At 44.3% G+C, this 20,742-nt stretch overlaps 1 protein-coding gene across 1 annotated transcript in view; it reads left to right on the top strand.

Moving 5' to 3' along the window:
* nhsl3 (NHS like 3) overlaps window positions 1–20,742 on the top strand; it is a gene marked incomplete at its 5' end in the record, with an annotated part of 33,794 nt that overhangs the window by 12,918 nt on the left and 134 nt on the right. The window contains 7 exons of the mRNA XM_083981778.1: window positions 14,347–14,505; window positions 14,651–14,700; window positions 14,818–14,956; window positions 16,059–16,166; window positions 16,259–16,425; window positions 16,566–16,763; window positions 16,879–20,329. Of these exons, the coding sequence (XP_083837904.1) occupies window positions 14,347–14,505; window positions 14,651–14,700; window positions 14,818–14,956; window positions 16,059–16,166; window positions 16,259–16,425; window positions 16,566–16,763; window positions 16,879–20,329 (4,272 nt within the window). The remainder of the gene's footprint in view (window positions 1–14,346; window positions 14,506–14,650; window positions 14,701–14,817; window positions 14,957–16,058; window positions 16,167–16,258; window positions 16,426–16,565; window positions 16,764–16,878; window positions 20,330–20,742) is intronic.

Below are 20,742 nucleotides of genomic sequence, written 5' to 3' on the forward strand. Positions count from 1 at the left end.
ATAAGACGTCAGAATGATCCATCTAATAAACCAATATTACTACAAACCAGAGATATCAGGACATATTGTTGAAATCACAACCTCCTTCCTTTGGCTTTCCCTTTCATCCCATTCCTCTGCACTCTACTCCCCCCCACCCACCTCCATCTCCTTGACCTTGGGATTGTCGGCGGCTTGTGATTCATCTTCGACATTCCAAAGGTGTGACATTTGCATTTGGACACGGGGACGTTTACGCCAACTTTTAGCCTTTGACTGTGAGAAATGGAAAAATAGGCAGTGACGGATTGAGAGGTGAAGAACAATGAAAGCTGATGTCAGCATTAGGGAGAACAGAAACAGAAAGAAGGTGACTTCAGCTGAGCGAGTATAATAAGAAGAAGAGAAGACAAAGACGTGAACATGTTGTGTAGGGATGTGTATAATTCGAGAACAAGGCTGCCGCAGGATCTTTCTGCCATTTTCATTACGGCTGTCTATGCGCGGGGTGTGATATTCTATATTCCATTATCCTGCCGGGTATGGCTCGCCTAAGCCTTTTGATTTCTGTAAGCGGGGCTAAGGCGCTCTCTTCTTGGTCCTCCTTTGAAGATCCCATTTACTGTGTGCCACTGTCAAAGTCACGGGCTCCCCGCAGACAGCTTAGGCAACACGCAGTCGCGGATAAAGCGAAGATGAGTCTTCGTCTCCGTTATCTATCTCCTCCTACGCCTCGCCCCATCTTGTCTTCCAGCCTTGATCTTGTATGTTCTGCCGCTGTCTCCCTGTGCATCTCACAGCTCTTCTCAGCTTTCTATTCAGCCGAGCAAGACCTACAAACACAAACCTCCGTTCCACCTTGTGTCGCTTTTCTGCTCTTTCTGAAGGCGTATTTTCGAGTTCCAATGAGTGTTTCTTATCCAACCTCTGCGTTTCCCTTTCTTCTCCATCAACAACTTACTGTGTAGAGCCCTGTTTCTGTGTAAAGCCAGTGAAAGGCCTTGTCATTCATCACCCCACGCCTCCTTCCTGTGACATTAGGTTCCTTAAGACCCCAAGGACAGTACAGCTCGTTTTGCTACTGCCTCTTTAATTGTTGTTGTCAGTTTTTCGCCAAGTTCTGGCCTGTTGCACCAAACTGTCACCAGAGTGTTTTTTTTTTTTTGTTGTTTTTTTGAGGTGAAGGGAGATCATTTCCTTCTTCCTCTTTTGCTCTTTAGCAGCAGTAACTTTTGTTTTCTCCTTTTTAAATCAAAGGATGGTTTTGGCATCTTGCAGTTGTGGTTAGTCTGCATACTCTTGTCCTAAATGTAGCATGGGAAATTTTTAGTCATTGGATGGCATCTCTTTTAAGAACACTTTCAAGTTGGGATCATTCCTTCTAAATGAGCCACAACCAATAAGCAAATCCCATTCGTGCAAAAAGAATGTCTGTGTGTGTAAGTTTGCAATTTTATGACTTGACCCAAATTTAACTTAAAAAGCTGCCACTTGGAAGGAAATCCTGTTTTTCAGTGTTTTCTTAGCAGCAGCATTGGGTTCATTTGTAGATGTGAAATGTTTTTTTTTACCTGAGTGCTATAATCCATTAAATTACAGTCATTTTCCATTATAACACTTTGCTTGATCAAAGCCGCACGTGTCAACAATTTGATTCAAACAATGGATCAGAATTAGACTGTGTCTAATGTGAAATGACTCACTTGTAGTCACGCAATCTTTTCATTGATGTACATATATAATAATATATATTGAACTTTGATATATAACAATAATATAATATTGAACAAAAACATCAAAGCAAATTACATTGTGTTGAATGTGTAACAATTCTTTCTTATAACATTAGTTGCTTTATTAGAGGATAATAAGTCAGTTGTAAGGTGCTGTGTTTTTATTTTATTTCATTTCATTTACTTAATTTTTTTTGTTTGTTTGTATTTTATTGTTCAGCATCAATACAATGGTTGTCGTGCCCCTATTGACTCAACCGGATATCACTAGCTTAAGAAATGGGTATGTTTTTGTTTTTTTAAAGTATATTTTTGGGGCTTTTTGGGCCTTTATTAGATAGTGCAGTTGAGAGAGACAGGAAATGGGGAGGCAGAGAGAGGAGGAATGAAAGGGCCGCCCGATGCGGGATTCGAACCAGGGCCCCTGCAGTGAGGACTGTAGCCTCAGTACAGCGCCTGCTCAACCTACTGCGCCACTCGACGCCCCAGAAATGAGTATGTTTTATTACCACTTGACTTTCTTTTACGCTTGCATCATTGCACTTTGCGTTTGAGTAACATTTATTCCGGAGTAACATCACCACACACGCTGGTTCTGACCATGTCTAAACAATGTTCCTGCAGCTTGGTTGCATCAGAGGCTGAATCTCTGCCCTCAGTATAAAAGGGCTCAGTGTTTGGATTGCCCTGTAATGGGGCTAAGTCCAGTGGCTTCCTGTATCGCCACCTAAATTGAATTAAAGCATCAGGCACTGTCTCTCTCTCTCTCACACACACACACAGACCTGTGTGTGACCCTGTTATTCAAAGGTAATTATTCCAACTTTTGGCATGACTTAGCTTTGATCGTTATCATTTTGACATGAGAACAAACTGGTCGTTTATTGGTTACATTATGCTTCATCACTGTGTCCAATCTGTAATTTAAAACTTGTGACAGTCTTGGCTAAGCTTGTTCTGCCCTGCTGCTGAAGATGAAAGTGAAATCAAACCTAAGGGGGAACCAAACTTCACTGAAATTAACTTCTTCTTCAGTACAAGGGGTTTCTACGTTTCTCCCGTCTCTGATAAAAATAAATCTGGTTTGATGAGCTGTTCTCATCACTTCCTGGTGTATTTTCTGTCTGGGGTTTGGTGGTCAGGGCCGAAACCAATATCTTTGAATGAACTTGGCTATAAAATCAGGAATTACTACGACCACTTTCGGAGCAAAATAACAATTATTGATTAAAACTGTCTTTGGTATTGCCCCTTAATGTAGCTACTTTTCAACACACAAAAGCCTGAGAATCAGTATTTTTGATCTAGCACATGAAATCCTCACCAGGGTCCCTCGATTCATCTCTGAAATTCTGTCAGATATACCAGCAGCTTTTGTAGCAGAATATTTCAGTGAAGCTTTTTTCTAGGTTTTCTAGGTCACACACATTTCGATTTCCCTGAAATCATTTCAGACATCTGAAATAACAGCTGTGGTCGGAGAGGAAATGTGGAATCAAATAAGGGTCAATGGGACTGTGAAAACTTCAAGCTCTGTTGTGTATCACCCATTGTAAACTTGGGAAAAACTCTGCAAACTGTAAATGTGTAGACAGCGTTGGTCACTGTGTAGGCTGTACAAGTTCATAAAAGCACCACAGAGGGTACAAACAATCCAATTCAGGGCCCAAAACATTCATCTGTTCAACTGTGTGTTCATTCATCTTCAGTGTCACACACACATCATGGGAATTTTGATGGCTTTGATTTTCACATTATTGCAATTTTCTGCAATTTTCACAGGTTCACAAAGTCATATCTTGTCTGAGGACCTCTGTGTACCCCCACTCTTTATTTATACTAACAGCAAATCTGTTTACTCAGGATTGTATATGTTGCAAATGCAGAGACTATGGCTGTGTCCGAAATCACCCCCTAACCACTATATAGTGCACTATATAGTGACCACGCCATTTTGTAGTGGTGTCCGAATGTTTAGTGATTATTAATGTTCACTATATAGTGAGTAGGGAGTAGTGAATGAGTGAGGGATTTCGGACACAACCTATATTTCTGAATATCTTTTGGAATCATTATTTGATCATTACTTTGGGGTCCTCCAGAACCTCCTTGAAAGAACGCTCACTCTGAACTTCTGTTTTGTCTGAGGTCTCGTAGTATTAGTGGGGATGGAGCGTCACATCTTTGCTTCTTTCTTTTGAAAATGGTCCCAGGCAAATAAATCCCATGAAATGCACTTAGTCAGTCAGTGTAATACTTTGCCAGACAGACAATCATTTAAGTCAACAAGCATAATTATGTAATTTCACTGGTGTCAGGAGGCCTTGGACTCATGTTGGTGAGGAGGTTACACCGGGGGAGCTGAGGATCTGTGCCCAGCAGATGGTGCGGAGCTGGTGCCAGCCTCGCTCTCTTTTTGTATACTTCGACGTCTGGCGTCACGTTCACTCAAACGCGCTGTCGTCTTTTCACGCGGATTTGCAATTGTTTGCACGCTAATTCAGTCAAAATGGTTTCGACTTGTTTACGGAGGGGAAGCTTAGCTCGTTGGCCGTGCATAATGGGATTTCACTGAGGAAGAGCGATGAGGAAGAGTGTGTTTATGCGACACTAATGAAGCCACACAATTGGCAGAATGAGTTGTTGTTTTCTGTGGGCAGGAGGCGCGCGCACGACCTGACGCGCACGTTCCCACAACACTCGTTCACTTTCACTCACTTACACACATTGTAGCACTTATATTGCATACTTTCACTGCCTGTGCATTTACGTGTGTGTGTTTGTGTGTGTGGTACATGTGTGGCGTGTATTGAAAACAGCCTACATCTGTTCAAGCCTAATGTGTCTGGCGTGATTTGGATGACGCACAGTCAAATGAACTTAAAGTTGTCAGACTCCTCACTCGTATCTCACAGCTCAGTGCTCGGGACGTAAGCAGATGTTTTTTTGTTTTTGTTTTTTTCAACTGAACTTTGCTCCCTCTCTTCTCATCAGCTCGACCGATGATGATGATGATGATGATGAAAAGCATCAGCATTTCCATAGCAACAGAGTGAGCGCTTCATCCTGAAAACACACTTTGCATTGTTAAACGGCCTCTATATCAATTCCTCTGTGTGGCAGCAGTCGGTGGCTGAATCACATGCAATTAATCCATTATAGTGGACAGAGTCCATGTACAGAACAGAACAAGGGATGATTGTATCACAGAAAAGTCAATGTCTGGAAATCTGTACAATGTCTTTAACTTCCAGTGGAGGATGGGCGTATAACATGGTGTAAGTGACATTTTAGTTACAAGGACGGTCAAATGCGGGCATACATTCTGATTCTCTAATGAGACCAGACTGTGACATTTTGATTTTGTGTCATTATTGCAGTTTCACAAAAGGTCAAGAAGGTCAGGAGTCTTTACAGCTGCTGACCATGAAAGAATTTTCTTTTTCCCCATGAAATAAATGTCATAATTCTATGGTGATAATTCAGGCCTCATGGATCGTCCTCTGTGACAGTGCAGAGATACACATGTGGTTTGTCATGTAGCCAATTGATATCTTGTAGAATTGTACCAAACATTGGCGAATCCATGAAACCACTGATCTGTACAGTAAATTGTTCCTTGGAAATATGAGCGAGAGTGACATGGATGAGCTCAAATAAAGTAAATTCTCATTCGTGAGATGTAGATGTGAAGTGGCTATTTGTGAGTTTTCTTGGAAGTAACAGTGATGAGATGGTGACTGTTGTTAGACAAGGTCTTTGTCTGTGGTTGGGTTTCCAGGACAAAAGGTTATCATTCTCCCTCTAAGCAGCACTACGTCCACAGGGCAGACTGGAGGCAACAGTGACTCACTATCAGAAAGCAACAAGATGGGCTAGGGGCTAGCTGGTTAGCATTCTAACTACAGCAGAAAACAAAACAAAGAAAGGAGATAGACATTCACTTTTGTGTTGCTATTCACCTCTGGAGACAGCTCCTGCTGAGTAAATTAATAAAATTTGATGCTGGGCTTTTATTCTTGACTGATAGGTAAACAGCTATTGCTGTGCTAGCTACCATTAGCAAAACTTAAAAATGGGTCCTTTAATGCAAAAATGTAATTGTAATTTTATTTTTTATTACATGTGTGTGTTTAATTTTCCATTTCTTGTCTCTAATAGTGAAGCTAGAAGGCCGCTGGCTCTTGCATCTATACTAATTTATCTGGTGAATTTCCCAAAATGTCAAATTACTTCTGTGGTATTAACCCATAATGCAACACTTAAATATCAGACTGTATGTCATGACAACTGTCAAACGTGCATATTTTACTGAGACTTTGCTCTGTGGTTAGAGTTTGCTTCACTTGAAACTGATACAGGTCCAACAAAGGACTCAGACTTGAGGGGATCTATCCTGTCCCGTCCTGTCTTGTCCTGTCATGTCCTGCTCGGAGATGAGTCTGTGCGGAAGCTGTAGGTCTCTCATTAACTCATCAGTCATACTAAATGGGACCATTCACCATTAGGGAGACATGGCCTCAAATACTCTGCTGAACCTGTGCTTTTTTTTTTTCTTTTCTATTTTCAGATGTCACCTGTTGCCTTGTATCTGCGTTGTACATTTAAGTCGTGTATTCCGTTTGCTCAAATAACTGCAAACAGGAACACACACTAAATAAGTTAAGACTTTTTCCGTCAGTATGCCATGCACTTACTCTGTCTGCTCTCAGGGTGGTTTCCTCTGGAGGCTTTTGCATCTCTCTGTACCCTCTAATTTTCCCGGGTCACCCAGGAGACTCCTATACTTGCTCCCACACACCAGTTGGCAGCAAATAGATTTATTATCTCATATGTGTTGAACAGTAGGTCAACCGTATCTCTGCTGTGAGGCATCCATATCTGGTTCTGTGTTTACAGAGCTTTCAATTTGGCTCTCAAAAAAAATATTAAAAAAAAGAAAAGCTTTTAAGTTGAAACGACAAGCTGCAAAAACAGCTCATCCTCCTTGAGGAAAAATACCCACAATCCCCTTATCAGGATGAAAAAGAGAGAGACGGGGGGAGCGAGTGAGAGAGGAATAATTACAAACACAGTGACTGATGCTATTTTTAAACACAGTTGGTGCTGTAGCAGCTAAGTTTAGCTTTGTGTGTGTGTGTGTGTGTGTGCGTGTGTGTGTGTGTGTGTGTGTGTGTGTGTGTGTGTGTGTGTGTGTGTGTGTGCCATCGCAGAGGGTCCTGAAGTGCAGCCAGTCGACTCAGCTCAGGTTTACATCCTGCCTCAGGTCAGGATTTAAGAGGTGCAGCACATACAGGAAGAAGTGAGACACACCAGGGCTAGGTTACAATACGAGCCATCAGGAAACCGTGTTTGCAGCTTCAGTTCAGATTACAGCTGAATACAGTCATGTTCTAAATAGCAAAGTCAGCTGAACTACGTGTAAATAAACCTGGTAACTGAGCAGCAGTTTGCCAAGTGGCTTGCTGCCTTGCACAAGGGTGCATAACCCGTAATCAGTAGTAGTGTCACTTACTGTACTCTGTGATTTATGTCCTCCTCCTCCTTGCCCGGACATTCCCCTCCTCCTTCTCCTATTTCCTCTGCCCTTCTCCTTCACTCACCTTCCTCATCTCTGCTGTCATCTCCCTGCCCTCCCCACAGTCCTGTAGTACAGGTTCTACATCTTGTATGTTTCATTTTTCATGCTCCCTGCTCAGCTATCAGCTCGCATCGGATAAAAACGGAAAAGAATGAGCCTAATCTCATAGTTAATATTTACCTGTGTGCAGGCCACCTGAACGGACTGTGAGATGTTATCCTAACAAGATCCACAAAACATGGAATACTCTACTAGATATGTACAGTACATAATAAGGAGGATGGAGGTCGACCTGCTCCTCTCTGGCCCTGGTTAATACTACACCACTCAATGTAGGGATACTCATAACTCAAGTCCACCACAGGGGCTATAGAATACAAATCAGGGGAGCAGCAATGAGCTGAATAATGACTCCCATGTGTATGTGCGTGCGTGTGTGTCTGTGAGAGAGAGAGAGAGAGTTTTATTGCTGGTCACATTTTAACCCTCTCTTCCTGTACTCTGGCAGTTTCATTACATCTGTCTATAGGGATGGAAGGAGCAGCTGGATTAGACCAATATTGCAGCAAATCATAGTGGTCAGTGGATAAATACACATACTAAAGATGCTGCAGGGCATGCACACCTCAGTGAGTAAGGCTGGTGATGATAAACAGTGAAAAGACCACAACAAGCAGTGCTACTACTAACACCTAGCTGTGTAGCCATAGTCCTCATGTATATTTATTATAACGTATAACTTCCAGTGTGACATGCTTCTATGGGTACTATATTTATTTTGATTGAGTTCTACATACACTGGCCTGCTGGTGTATTCATCCCCCATTGAAAATAGTCCCCTCAATATTGCATTAGGTACTCCTCAGCACATTTTGCTATTAACTGGTCTTAGAGGACCACAGTGGAAATAAGTCCTGGACTTTTCTGTGTTATCCTCGTCAGTTTTTTTGTATTTCTTTTCTACTGACAAATAAATCAAATCAAATCGAATCAAAAACTACAGAGTAGAGTTATTATAAGGAATTAATGAGCCTTGAAAAAAATTATATGTTCAAATTAGAAACTTTAATGGTCAGATTCTAATTGGAAAACACAATGAATATTTTTGTTTTTATTTATAATTGTTCATTTATTTTTTACTTCATAGTTGTCCCTGTCTCCCCTTGTGCTTTCACTTCTTTCTCTAGTGAACCCGGCATGTGCTCACTGAACCACACAGCCATTGATACGCACACACGGTGGCCGTTTTCAAGTGCAGCCGGGCGTGAAGTGGAAACCCTGTAACTTCTTATGGTCCAGTGGCGACTATGCTCACCCGGTACTGATGTTGAGGTTATGACAAAGGCAGAACAGCCCCCCTCCTTCCACCCCCCCACCCCTCTCCCCCTCTCTGATGAGATCTTTCCTCCTCTGTACAGCCAATGAGAGGGTGAGCTGAGGACATGAGATGAGCTAATACTCACCGTGTGGTCACAGTATTACATTTTCCAATAAGTGTGTTTGTGTATTAGTGTCATGGTTTAGGCTTGGTCCGTCCACAGGGAGTCATATTTTACATTTCGCTGCTCCCTGTCCAGCACCAGTACAAACAGGTCCTGTGGATTCTCTCCACTAAGCGGCCTCATTAGATGACCTGCTGTTTTTTGCAGTCTCATACACGCAGGAAACGAGAGAGTCAAAGTTGATGCAGCGCTCCCTAGTGGAGCAAGGAGTCACATGGGTGTGCACGAGGAAAAACAGCATTGATACAGATCAGTGTCTTGATGACGTCTCTGTCTCCGCTAGAAACACTGATATATAATAACCTTTTTTTAAAGACACCACTTGCGTATCTCGCTAGTGACTCAGTAATGTCTCACAATTTTTTTCCCCAGATTTCCTCCTGTTAATGAGATGTGGTGCGTTACTGCAACTGGACCTTGTAGTCAGAAAAAAACAACCTGGCTTGGGTTTGAGGTGTTTCTAGAAGCTCTAACAAGATATACTGTTGAGTTTTTATTTTGAGAATAGTTTTTTATCTTGACCCACACATGAGACTGAAGATAAGTTCGCCTCATCTCCTCCGACTTTGAGTCCCACAACTTTATGAGAGGATAAAAAAGGTTTTTGTGTGCTACTTCTGAAGAAACAACTGGAGTAAACACTACTACATCCAGTCTAAATGTAGTTGCACAACAGATTCCAGGCAGCCCGCCCCACAACTTCAGATGGAAATCAGTAAATGGCACGTCAGATGATTACAGTTATTTTTGACTGTGGCGTTAACTAATGATCCGAATGCTTTTTGGCCCTTGACATTATAACAAGTGAGGGTGTGGGCTGTCTGAACTCTGATTGTTCTTCAACAGGCTGTTTGACGTGTTAACAAGTCCTTCTGTCTGGCTCTGTTGATTTACGATATTATCTTTGGAGTTGGACAAATTATCCCTAAGAAAGCCACGCTGCTTGGTTTTAAATTGTTGAAAGGAGGAACAGGCAGTTAAATATTTGTAGTTTTATCCTTTTTTAAGGTTAAAGTGTGAGTGTGGGAAATGCATGATTTTAGCAGGGACTTTCCTCTTGCGCACTTATTTCACACATGCAGCGGAATGGTGCGTTGTGGACTCAATCAAAGGCATCTGAAGCCCCTCTCTCCCCTCTGCCCTCTCCCCCAAGACCAGATGGTGTCTCTTTAGGCCATCTAATGAATATTGATATGAGGGGTCTTGGTTAACAACAGGGGGGGGGGGGGTACACATGCCGGGACAGAGACCCCCAAAATTGGCACTTTGAAAAGGTCTGCTTTGAGGGGACAGGGTGTGGAAGGATTTATTCTCGAAGAAAGGGAGAATCTGGCACTCAAAGAGCCACATCACCACGACACAAAGCGGTTTTCTTATGCACATAAGCTCCCACATGTCCCATATTGGTCAACTGTTTTGCAGAAATTAATATGGATTAGGAGATAATGAGTGAGAATTAGCTGCCTGCATGGGTGATGATGTCATCCAGAGGATCCTGTAAGATCTGACTTGAAGTAAAAAAGACTGATAGATGGAAGTGAGACGCGGTGATGGAGGGAGCACAAATGTCAGGAGTGGTTGGTGTTAGGTAAAGAGATGGACAGGTTAAGCTAGTGGCAGCATTAATCCTCTGGCTTGGCTCCCATGTCTAAAGCTGTTCTCCTGAAGGCCTCAGCTTATTCCAGCCCTGCTAACCCTGATCCTGAACCGCAGCCAGCACCCCGGGCTGGTCAGGCTGACTCCTAGACACTGTGCTGGAGATTTCCTCACTGAAGAAGCTTAGTATCCCCACCTCAATTTTCAAGTGCCAGGAGTCATGCATTGGTGCAGTGTGCGAGTAAAAGTAATTGTGTTGCCACCGTCCAGCTGGTCCGGGTGTATGGACCAGCTGTAGACCCCTGCTGGTTTTTCCCTATTGGGAATAAACATCCATTCAGAGGGCAAGTGGGTAAAAGTGCTGATGCACCAGGGTGATAATCCTGAACACAGCACTGGTTGTATATTTGGCACAGAATCAGCCTTTTTTAGCTTTTTTGTCTATTTTCTTTTTTTGCTTCATGGCCGTGTTGTGTTTCATACCCTCTGCAGTTTGTCAGGAAACATTAGTAGGCGCATAGAAACTCATCCACACACACACACACAGCACCATTAAAGATGATGAACTGAGGCTATGTCAGCTATTTATAACTCAAACTAGACCTCAGTGGCTATAAGGCCAAAGAGCAGACAGGAAGGGGAACGCAGAGCAGAGAAGAAAGAGAAAGATGCAAAGGGAGAGACAGACGGGAGAGAGAGAGTGCCAGAGAAAGTGAGGCGGTGATAGAGGAGAGAGGAGGACGCATACATGTACAGGACTCTGAGATGGCTGTTTAGCTTTTCACCGTGCGGACACAACCTCTGCTGTCACATGTAGCCCCTGTAGCACTTAGATAACGAGAGGCGGGCAGATGCGTAACGCTGAAGGCTTTCATTAGGGAAGCGACAATGACAAGTAGAACTTTATAACCCTAAAATATACATGTGATTATAGCGTCGTCGTAGCTTTTTTTGTACTCGGAGATGGAGTGATGACAGTAAATACAAAGAGGGATGCCTCCAGTGCTGCAACACTTTCATCATATTAGAAGCCGAAGAAGGCAGTTCATTTAAAATAACCATGTTGGTTCATCAAAGCTATGACACTATTATGCTCTGTTCACATCTAAAAACTGGGCATTTATCATTCTCACATTGTAGGAAATTTACATCCATGCATTTTAATAAAGACTGTTTAGGGTTAAGGTGGATCGGGGTTAATCCAATAATTGTCAGGGGTGTATTTTACAAAATGATATGCTTTAAAATAGCATCCCACAGAACAAACACAAAGTAAACATGTAAAAACAAGTGGCTCCCAGGCTCTCAGAATAAATCAGATGAATCTAAAGGTGTTAAAACGGAATAAAAACATCAATTTTGTCTGATCTTTATCTGCTATGGATGTAAGGTTATCAATAAAAGGAAGTAAGGGGGTTCACAATGGTGGTGTGTGTGCATACACACTCACACGTGTTTGTCTATATTGAGAGACGTGGGGGTGGATGCTTCATGAAAGCCAAACTTTGACAGCCGTTTTGCTGGCGGGGGGGTTCCTTCATTTGACAATAGAGAGGGGAACGGCAACGGAGAGGGCCAGAGCAAGCGACCAAGCAAAACAGAGGGAGAGAGAGCAGGGAGGGAGGGAGGGAGGGAGCGAGGAGGGTATCAGACTCAGGGATAAGGCAGCTGGGGACAGACTGCTTTGGCTAGAAGCAGATCTTACTGTGCACTTGTCCTTCCCAAGTCACTCAGGCACAGAGTGAACGGAGACACGGAGAGCTCCTCACGCTTTCAAGCTCTCTTATCATTTTTTCTTTCCTTGAAGTTCATAAGGATCTTCTTTGGGACTCGTACTGATCTTTTTTTTTTTCACGAGCGACAGAAGGAGGACTTGCTGGATTCTGCTTTGCTTAACCACTGTATAGATTTTCTGTCTGCCATGGCACACGTGTAGGTATGGTGGTCTACTTGAGGAAGAGCCTCCACTCCCTGCTGTCTGTCTTCAAGAAGAAGGGTGAGTGCTGACTCACGTGGAGGAATCTGGCAGCCTGTAACTTTGATTTTAAGGCCGCTGACAGAAATGAATGCTGGTTTATATAACGTTAATACCTGCTTTGATTGAGGGTTTCCGGAGTTTGGTGGCCTTCTTTTAGTACTGTAGAAACTTTGGCTGTATTATTGAGGCTATGGGGGGTGGTGGATTGGTGTGTGCATTTTTACCTTAGTGCAAAGACTTTATGATATTTGCAGATTTCTTGTCTCTGTCTCTTTGTCCTACAAACACACAAACACTGGCACGCAAGAATTAGGGTTGCATGCAGTTTGGGGGTCCTCTCTAATGGGATAAAAGGATTAACTGATTTTCTGGCGATCGTCTTAATCAACCAAAAGCCCTAAACCCTTGACAGTGGTCTGGTGGACTCTTAGGCAGCGGCTACTTGTTCCCTTAATCACAACTGTTGGTTACAGCTCCTTGTATGCGAAGATTTGCTTGGTTCTGGTGGAGGTCCTTGGACTTCCCCCCTCAGGAAGTCTTCCACACGGTCCCAGGTTCACAATGACCTGAGATTTCCCACAGCCGCACACAGGGGAGGGCATTGTGTCTGAGCTGCCTCACCTGTGTGAATGTGGGAGGATTGAGGGGTGGGAGTGTCTGTTACCTTACACACACACACAAACTTGTACAGTATGTACATTCACACTCACACAGTATTACCTAATCGGGCGAGACTGAGAGCCTCAGTGTTAAAAATGACAAAGGAGGGAAAGTGGATACCGCACAGTGACCTTTGACTAAAGAAACAGCCACTTTACATGAGTGATTTTTCATAGGCCATGCTCTCAACATTGAGAGCCTATGCAGGGCCGTGATGATAATTCTAGGGGCCCAGCGCCCAGTAGGGCCCACAAAAAAACCCAGTAGTCTAATCTTTGTATGACTGATTTATTCTGCATAAGACCCTAACTAATACTCATAGTAATGCTGCATTAGCATCAAAACAAAGTAGGCTAAATAAAAAATGATAATACATACGTAGCCTAAGAAAAAAAGTGGAAAAGTCAGGGGCAAGGGGCCCACTTTAGTATTCTTTCAGGGGGCCCACAATTCCTAGCAACGGCCCTGCCTATATGTTACACGTTATACTGTGTAGAGATGGGTTTCCAGCAAATGCATGAGTGCACGAGACACAACTCTACAGCAGTTTATTGCACGGTTCTGATTGAAGATGAGATTATTGAATTTCTGCAGAACCCAACACTGTGTTTTGATATAACAGAATTAAAGCTGGCAGCGAGACAGCCCTGCATGGCCCTGCTGGCTTCATCTCTGTCAACTACTATGAAACTAGTATTTTATTTTTAAGTGTGAGTTAAGTTCAGTCTCCTCTGTGTTTACCACTGAGTAAGGGCACCCCAGTCCAGTTCCCACGCAGGACGTCTCACAGCAGGGGGTCCAGTGGCGTCTTTTCATGCGCACAATCCAGATTAACTAATCCCCCCCCGGGCCTGGCGGGGAAGAGAGATATTGTAAGAGATTAGCCAGGCAATAGTGTGTGCCGTTGAGGGCCAGGCTGGGACGTCTGCTCACAAAACTGCTCGGCGGAGGAGATTTAACGATTGTGCTGCGTCAAAGATGTGGCCATTAATGGACGCACACTCACGCCAGGAGGCAGGAAGGATTCACTGTAAAGCTGATAGACGTTTTGGCAAATGGATTCTTGTTGAACGCATGTGTGTGTGTGTGTGTGTTTTAAATTGGTGTAAGAGGACATGGAAGCAGCGGTGAAAAGGCTTGGACATCAGCTGGTGAATAGCTACCAGGGTTAAAAATAAAAAGCAAAACAAAACAAAAAGAAAATATAATTACATAGGTAAAAGCAGCAGGAGTTGACTTGACTGCATCTAATCCAGAAGAGATAAAACCTTTGTTTTCTCTGTGAACCAACGCCATCTTTCTCTTCCATCCAAACAGCTGGCCCAAAGGGTAATGAAGACCAGAAGAGGTTGACGGTCCACTACACCACCTCACAGCACCACCAGGAGAATGTTTTCATCGAGGGCAGCAGGCCACAGTACCTGGAGGACCTGCACACTGAGGCTCAGGAGGGACTGAAGATCCTACAGCAGGAAGGTCAGACACCAAAGACATTACTAAAGTGATCAAATTTTGTCTGTGGCTGTTTTCTCAGTGGAGGTCACCGTGTGTAGAGATGAATACGACGAGTGTGAGTGGGTTCAGGTTCTGTGTCATAACCTTGTCCCTTTGGTTTACACAGAACACACAAATGGACTTACTGGTAACTTCCCGGATGATGAAAGCGTCGCTGTAAGTGCGCCAAATTTCTGTGGATCAGAAATCCTTCCTATGCACTAAAAATTCCCCCTAACTGAATATTGCTGTGTGTATGTGTGTGTGTGTGTATATATATGTATCCCCCTGCAGTCCTCAGACACCCTCTGTCCAGAGCAGGATATCAGCTCCAAGGACAGAGGTGGCTGTCCGGACTCGATATCCACCACCGGGAATACTGATACCACAGTACCCTCCTCTGTGTCGACAAGGCCTGTGCTCACCCGCCAAGGTAAACAACAGCCCCCTTTCTGTTTGTGTGTGTAGAGAGGAAGCATCAGCATTTCATTCACGTCACAAAAATCTGAGCTAATCATAGCACTTGTTAAAGGGATAGTTCACCCAAAATTCAAATTTCACTCATTATCTACTCACCCTCATGTCGACTAAGGGCTGGGAGAATTTTCAGAGTCCTCCGTGCCTTCTCGGAATTACGGGGGGGTCCGCGCAGCAGTATTTGTCCATATAATGGTTGTGAATGGTGCTCACATTTCTTCATTCAAAAAGACACACCAAAAAACATCCAAATACCTCCATACTGCTCGTCTGTAATGTCCCTCTTGTATTGAAGCCCCGACATGAGAAATTGTTCCGCCGGTCGACACAGGAAGCGCAGTGAACTGAGACACTGGGAGCTTCCGCTACAAACAAGCTTAAAATATAGACTTATTTAATTTTTTTCTGAACAATTTCTCATGTCGGGGCTTCAATACAAGAGGGACATTACAGACGAGCACTATGGAGGTATTTGGATGTTTTTTGGTGTGTCTTTTTGGACGAAGAAAAGTCGACATGAGGGTGAGTAGATAATGAGTGAAATTTCAATTTTGGGTGAACTATCCCTTTAAAGCTCTGTTCCAAAGTTTCACTGCTTTATGACGAGCAATAGGCATGTACTTATTTAGCATGCACGTCTCATTCCCAGCTGCTTGGTGCTTCTGCAGTCATAGTGTGAAATCAAAGGCAGAGGGACTTCACACAAACACATAGACACTCGCACACACTCACATGCACACACAGCTGTAGCTTTTTTTGCGGTTACTCAAAAGTTATAAGCATCTAAAAAGGCAACACTGCGGCTGCCTCTGCATTTCACAGCTGGAAGGCAAATGTGCCGCTCTGTGTGTGTGCACATGTAGCAAGTGTGATTGGTATTCTTATCATATTTCAAAAATCCTTTTTTTTTTTTAATCCCTCAAGAAAATCCAGTCCTTCCCAGGCTGAGTTTCAATGCATTATCATACAGTGTTCCCATTATTCAAACAATATTTTCTCCTGTGCCAAATGCAGTCTTGTGTTTGCAAAAATAGCACCTCTTTTTTTTTCTTTCTCAGGTTCAACATTCAAGCCCCTGAATCCAGTGAAAAGGTTAGACAAGAGTAAGAAGAGGAGCAGGCGCACCACCATCATGGGTATTCCCAACCAGGTCCAGAAAGAGCTTGGTATGTTTTCAGCATCATCGGTGAATAACCAATAGACATGACGTATCCTACGTGGTAAACATGTTATTCATTGTAATCCAACATCTTTCCAGCACTGCACAGAAGCTCCACCTTCCAGCCACTTAGTTCTACCCAGCTTCCGAACCACAATGGACAGATTACTAGCAGCCAATCAGGGGTTGTTATCATTCCTACTGTTGATGGAGGAACCCCGACAGCAAATAAGGAAGGAGCAAGAGTACATCTTTCAGAGCTGGAGGTACAGTCATGGATTCAACAGAGACAAGTCATACATTGTGTTTTGTCAAACGCGTATGAATGAGGCTTTCTCAACTCCTAAATAAATAAATATAACATAAAATAAAGTCTTCTTATCTTATCTTATCTTATCCTTAACAGGCATCCAGAGATGAACAGCTGCTTAGGAAGCACCTCCAAGCAATGTACCAGGATGAGCAGTCCCTGAACCATCAGGGCTTTGGTTCCCACTTCTGCTCCACCTACAGCTTGAGGCCCAAGTCGGTTGCTGTACCTGGCATGACCACTTCTTCCACCTTCTGTCCTTCAGCAATGTTAAACTTCCTTCAGGAACCCCAGGTAAGGATAAAAACGGGCTCTTAATGATGTGGTCTAACATTTAGATTAATGTTTTGAAACTTCACTCTAACTGCTTCGGCCTTGACCATTCTTGAAATTTTTTGTTTTTCTTTAGGGTCCAGTGATGTCCATATCTCCTCAGGCCACTTATTTGTCTACGATCATCCCTAATGCAGTTTTACCAGCCTCAGTCGAAGTTATAGAGATTGACCGCAGCAGCCGGACCCGTGGTAGCAGTATCAATCATGGCAGCGGTGTCCACACTGTAAGCAAAAGCAGCCTGGCATCTGGGGACTCATCAGTGAGCCCTTTGTTGTCCAGAAGGTCAGATGGCGATGGTTCCCAGACTGAACATTCCTGCAATGACTCCACACCAATGCCCACATCAACTTCCGGGTCAAACTGGAGCGAGTCGGAGTCTTCCAAGACCATGATGTCAAACTCCTCCCCTGTGTCCTCTAAGGGAAGCGCATACAGTGGTAACTCTCAGAGAATGGGTCCCAGTGGACAGGAAAGTCAGCCAGTGCACTCCAGTGGAGATCAAGAACTTGTCAGTCTTCGTATCTCAGTTTGTGGGATTGGCAGCCCCATCAGTAAAAGTGAATATGTTGTTACAGGTCAAGGTTATGAATCCAGCGAGTCAGCTTCAGTGACTGCTGGGGAGGATGCAAAGAACAAGCGCAACTTTATTCGTAGTCTTTCCGTTATGAAGACCAAGCTTCCTCCGGCCCCTCCACGGAGAACAAACTCTCTCCACAGTAATAAGATCAGGAGTAACACCAAGGTTCTAGTAGAAAGCATAGATCTTAGTGATTCTGTGTCTGGAGAGGTGGAAACTGGTGCAGAAAATCCTGCAGCAAAGGATGAGATGAAATTGGTGACTGGAGATAACGGTAAGATCCTCATCCCTGTATCCAACTCTGCTGGGTCCAGCTCTCCAGATGTTTCCTCCACACTGACGTCTTCCAAAGAGACAAGAGGGTCACCAGAGCCCCAGTCAGGGTCCAGCAGCTCCTCCCCACAGAAAACTCCCTCAGAAGGGGGGAAATTTGAACGGACCATGTCCCCTTCCAGTGGTTATTCAAGCCAAAGTGGAACCCCAACACTTTCCCCTAAGGGCATCTCCCCAACCTCCCCAGAAAAACAGAAGAAGAAACCAATCAAACCAGAGAGATCAGTATCCCGGGCCTCATCCTCAGCAGCTTCTCCTTCCTCCTCTCTTACGTCTCTATCATCAGGTACATCTGAGCCTGTCAATCCAGATGTTTCCACATGTAACCCCAATCTGCTTCTGCAAGGAACTTCACCTACTGTTACTCCAAATGAACTCATACCAAATAACAATGTGTCAACTTTGCAAGAAGAGATCAAAGAGCTGTTGAATATCCCACCACCTCCCAAGGTCAAGGCACCATGTCCTCCTCCTCCAGAGACATGGGTCCACAACAGGCGCACCTTTGAGCTCCTGTGTGGGCCGTGCCCCAATGTCAGCAAAGAAACTCACAAACCCGAACAGGTAGAGGACAGCATAGATAAACAGGCAGGGACCCAGACTAAAGCCAAAGAGGAAGTGCAAGTTTTAGATGAAAAACAGACAACTGTAGTCAAACCCATTTTAGAAATGTCAACAGGCAAAGCAAAGCCTGAGATACCAGATCCTGTTGATGTCCACGAGGAACTTGAGAACAGGGAATGTCAAAGTACTGAAACAAAGGAAGTTGAAGCAAGTGCAGATGTTCAAAGACAAGAGCAAAGTAGTAGCCTGGTAGTGAAGAGCCCAAAGAATCAAAAGACATCTCCAAAGAAAGACCCCCCTCCTGTGATGAAGAAGCCCATGACGGTGCTGCACAGAGAGGAGCTGATTTCAAAAGAGCAGTCGGTAGAGATTGAGCAGAAGGACAGGAGTAGCAGTGCTGTGCCAGAAGTTCAGATAGTTGTTGAGAACCATGCAACCTCTCCACAGAACGGGGTTATGGTCGCAGCAGGTGATAAGAGTGAGAATCAAACAGATAGAAGTGACGCCCCACCCATGCACACTCTTTCCGTAGAGGTCCCCAAAATTAGTAAGATCTCACCACCACCCACCCCTCCCCCAGCATACCACCCTACACCTCCTCCCTCAAGAAAGACACCCCCCTCATCAGTATCTATGTCATCAGATGATTTACAGAGGGTACAGGAGGAGGTCCACTTGGTCGAGTCTTGCTGGCCACCACCTCCACCTCCTTTGGAAGGGGATTCGGTCTTTGAAGGAGGGGAGGAGGTGGACTTCCCTCCTCCTCCACCACCTTTTGTAACAGAGTCTGTACCAGATGTGATGGACAGTTGTGTCAAACAGCTGGATAAGCAAACTGTGGCTACACAGGAGGCTGGAGAGACAATTAAGGACTCGAGCGGAGCTGTGACGTCCATACAGGGACAAAATCCAGATTTGCCCAGCGTAACTCCACAACTGGCTGCAGTGGTTGTTCCACAAGATAACAGTGCTGATGATATTTCTTGCAGACCAATGGAGAGTGTTTCATCTCTTCCAGAGAGTGTCCTGCCTCCATCAGTTGATGCACCTCCTTTACCACATTTTACAAGAGCAGAGATCCCGATATCAGTATCTGCTGTTGTTTCCCCTAGCAGCTTCCTAAGACGAGACTCGCTGAAAATTGAAGATCAGTCTGGGCCTCCTGTTAGTGCCCAAACTCCAACTACAGTCCCAGTAGCCCCCCCTCTACCAGCAGATAATCTAACCCATGGGGTTAATTTCAGAAGGCAGCCTAGCATATCAAACCGGGACAGTAGAAGCAAGGAGCTCCTTTCACGCCACAAAAGTGTGCCCATTCCTAAAGAGGATGCAAACATACCTCTTGTCACCCCATCCCTGCTTCAGATGGTTCGCCTCAGATCAGTAAACATGACTGAAGAGCAGGCGAAAGCTTCCACGGAGGACAAGCCAACAGATGAGGGAGCTCCCCTTCAACAGAATTGCCCGGTCTCAATCCCAGGACCTCCAAGTACTCCACAAAAGCCCATCCGCAAGTCCTTGTCTCTAAAATCTCCCCCTCAGACAGCGAAAGGATCCCCTGTGACATTGAACACCCCATCAATGCGCTTACAGGAAGCCATACGCATGAAAACTGCAGCCATGTCTTCAAGAGACGGCCTTCCCTCCAGACTGGGTGTGAGATCATCCACTTACAGCTTGGTCAGTGAACCGGGGGCTCTGTCCCCGAAATCACCTGAAGGATGTGACTTGCACAAGTCCCCAGCCTCCACCGCCAGCTTCATCTTCTCCAGGAGCACAAAAAAGGTCATCATTGAGACTGCGTCCGCCTCCTCCCCCGAAGCTCAGGCAAGTTTGAAGCAAAGCTTGGCGGCTGAGCTTATGCACGTATCCGACAAATCAAGGGCCGTCACTTTCTCCAATGGTGGGGTGAAGTGTGACAAAGTTCCTCCACCTGTGGCTAAGAAGCCAACACACGGCAGCGTCAGTCCTTCACAGCACTGCGTTGCTGGAAACGGAGCAATAGGAGATGGACAACACGCAAGCGGAATAACACCTCCTGAGACAACAAGTAAGGACAATTAACTTTAATTACAATTAAATTTAAACATATTGATGTTGTTCTTGCATTATCACCTTTACGAATGTGTTTCAGTGCAAAGTCGGTAAACTCAAGGCTGATCCATTGTTAGTTTAAAACAATAACTGATGCAATGCTCATGAAAAGCAGAATTCAGCAATCTAGCATCACCGTAACAGCTGAACACTTGAACATTATACAAAAGAGCATACTTTGTGCTCTCCACGTCAGCATGCATGGAACCCCCTCCACACAAACACAATATAAATTCAGCCAACTTGCCCACAACTTTTTTTTTCCACCAGTGAGATGTGCAAGCATGGCATGTGGCTCAGTCCGCCTTAACCTGAAGCTCATGATCGTGTCTCAGTAACTGAATTAGGTTAGGGCAGAATTCTCATTAT

This window comes from Trachurus trachurus (assembly GCF_905171665.1).
Source record: "Trachurus trachurus genome assembly, chromosome: 11".
Taxonomy (NCBI): domain Eukaryota; kingdom Metazoa; phylum Chordata; class Actinopteri; order Carangiformes; family Carangidae; genus Trachurus; species Trachurus trachurus.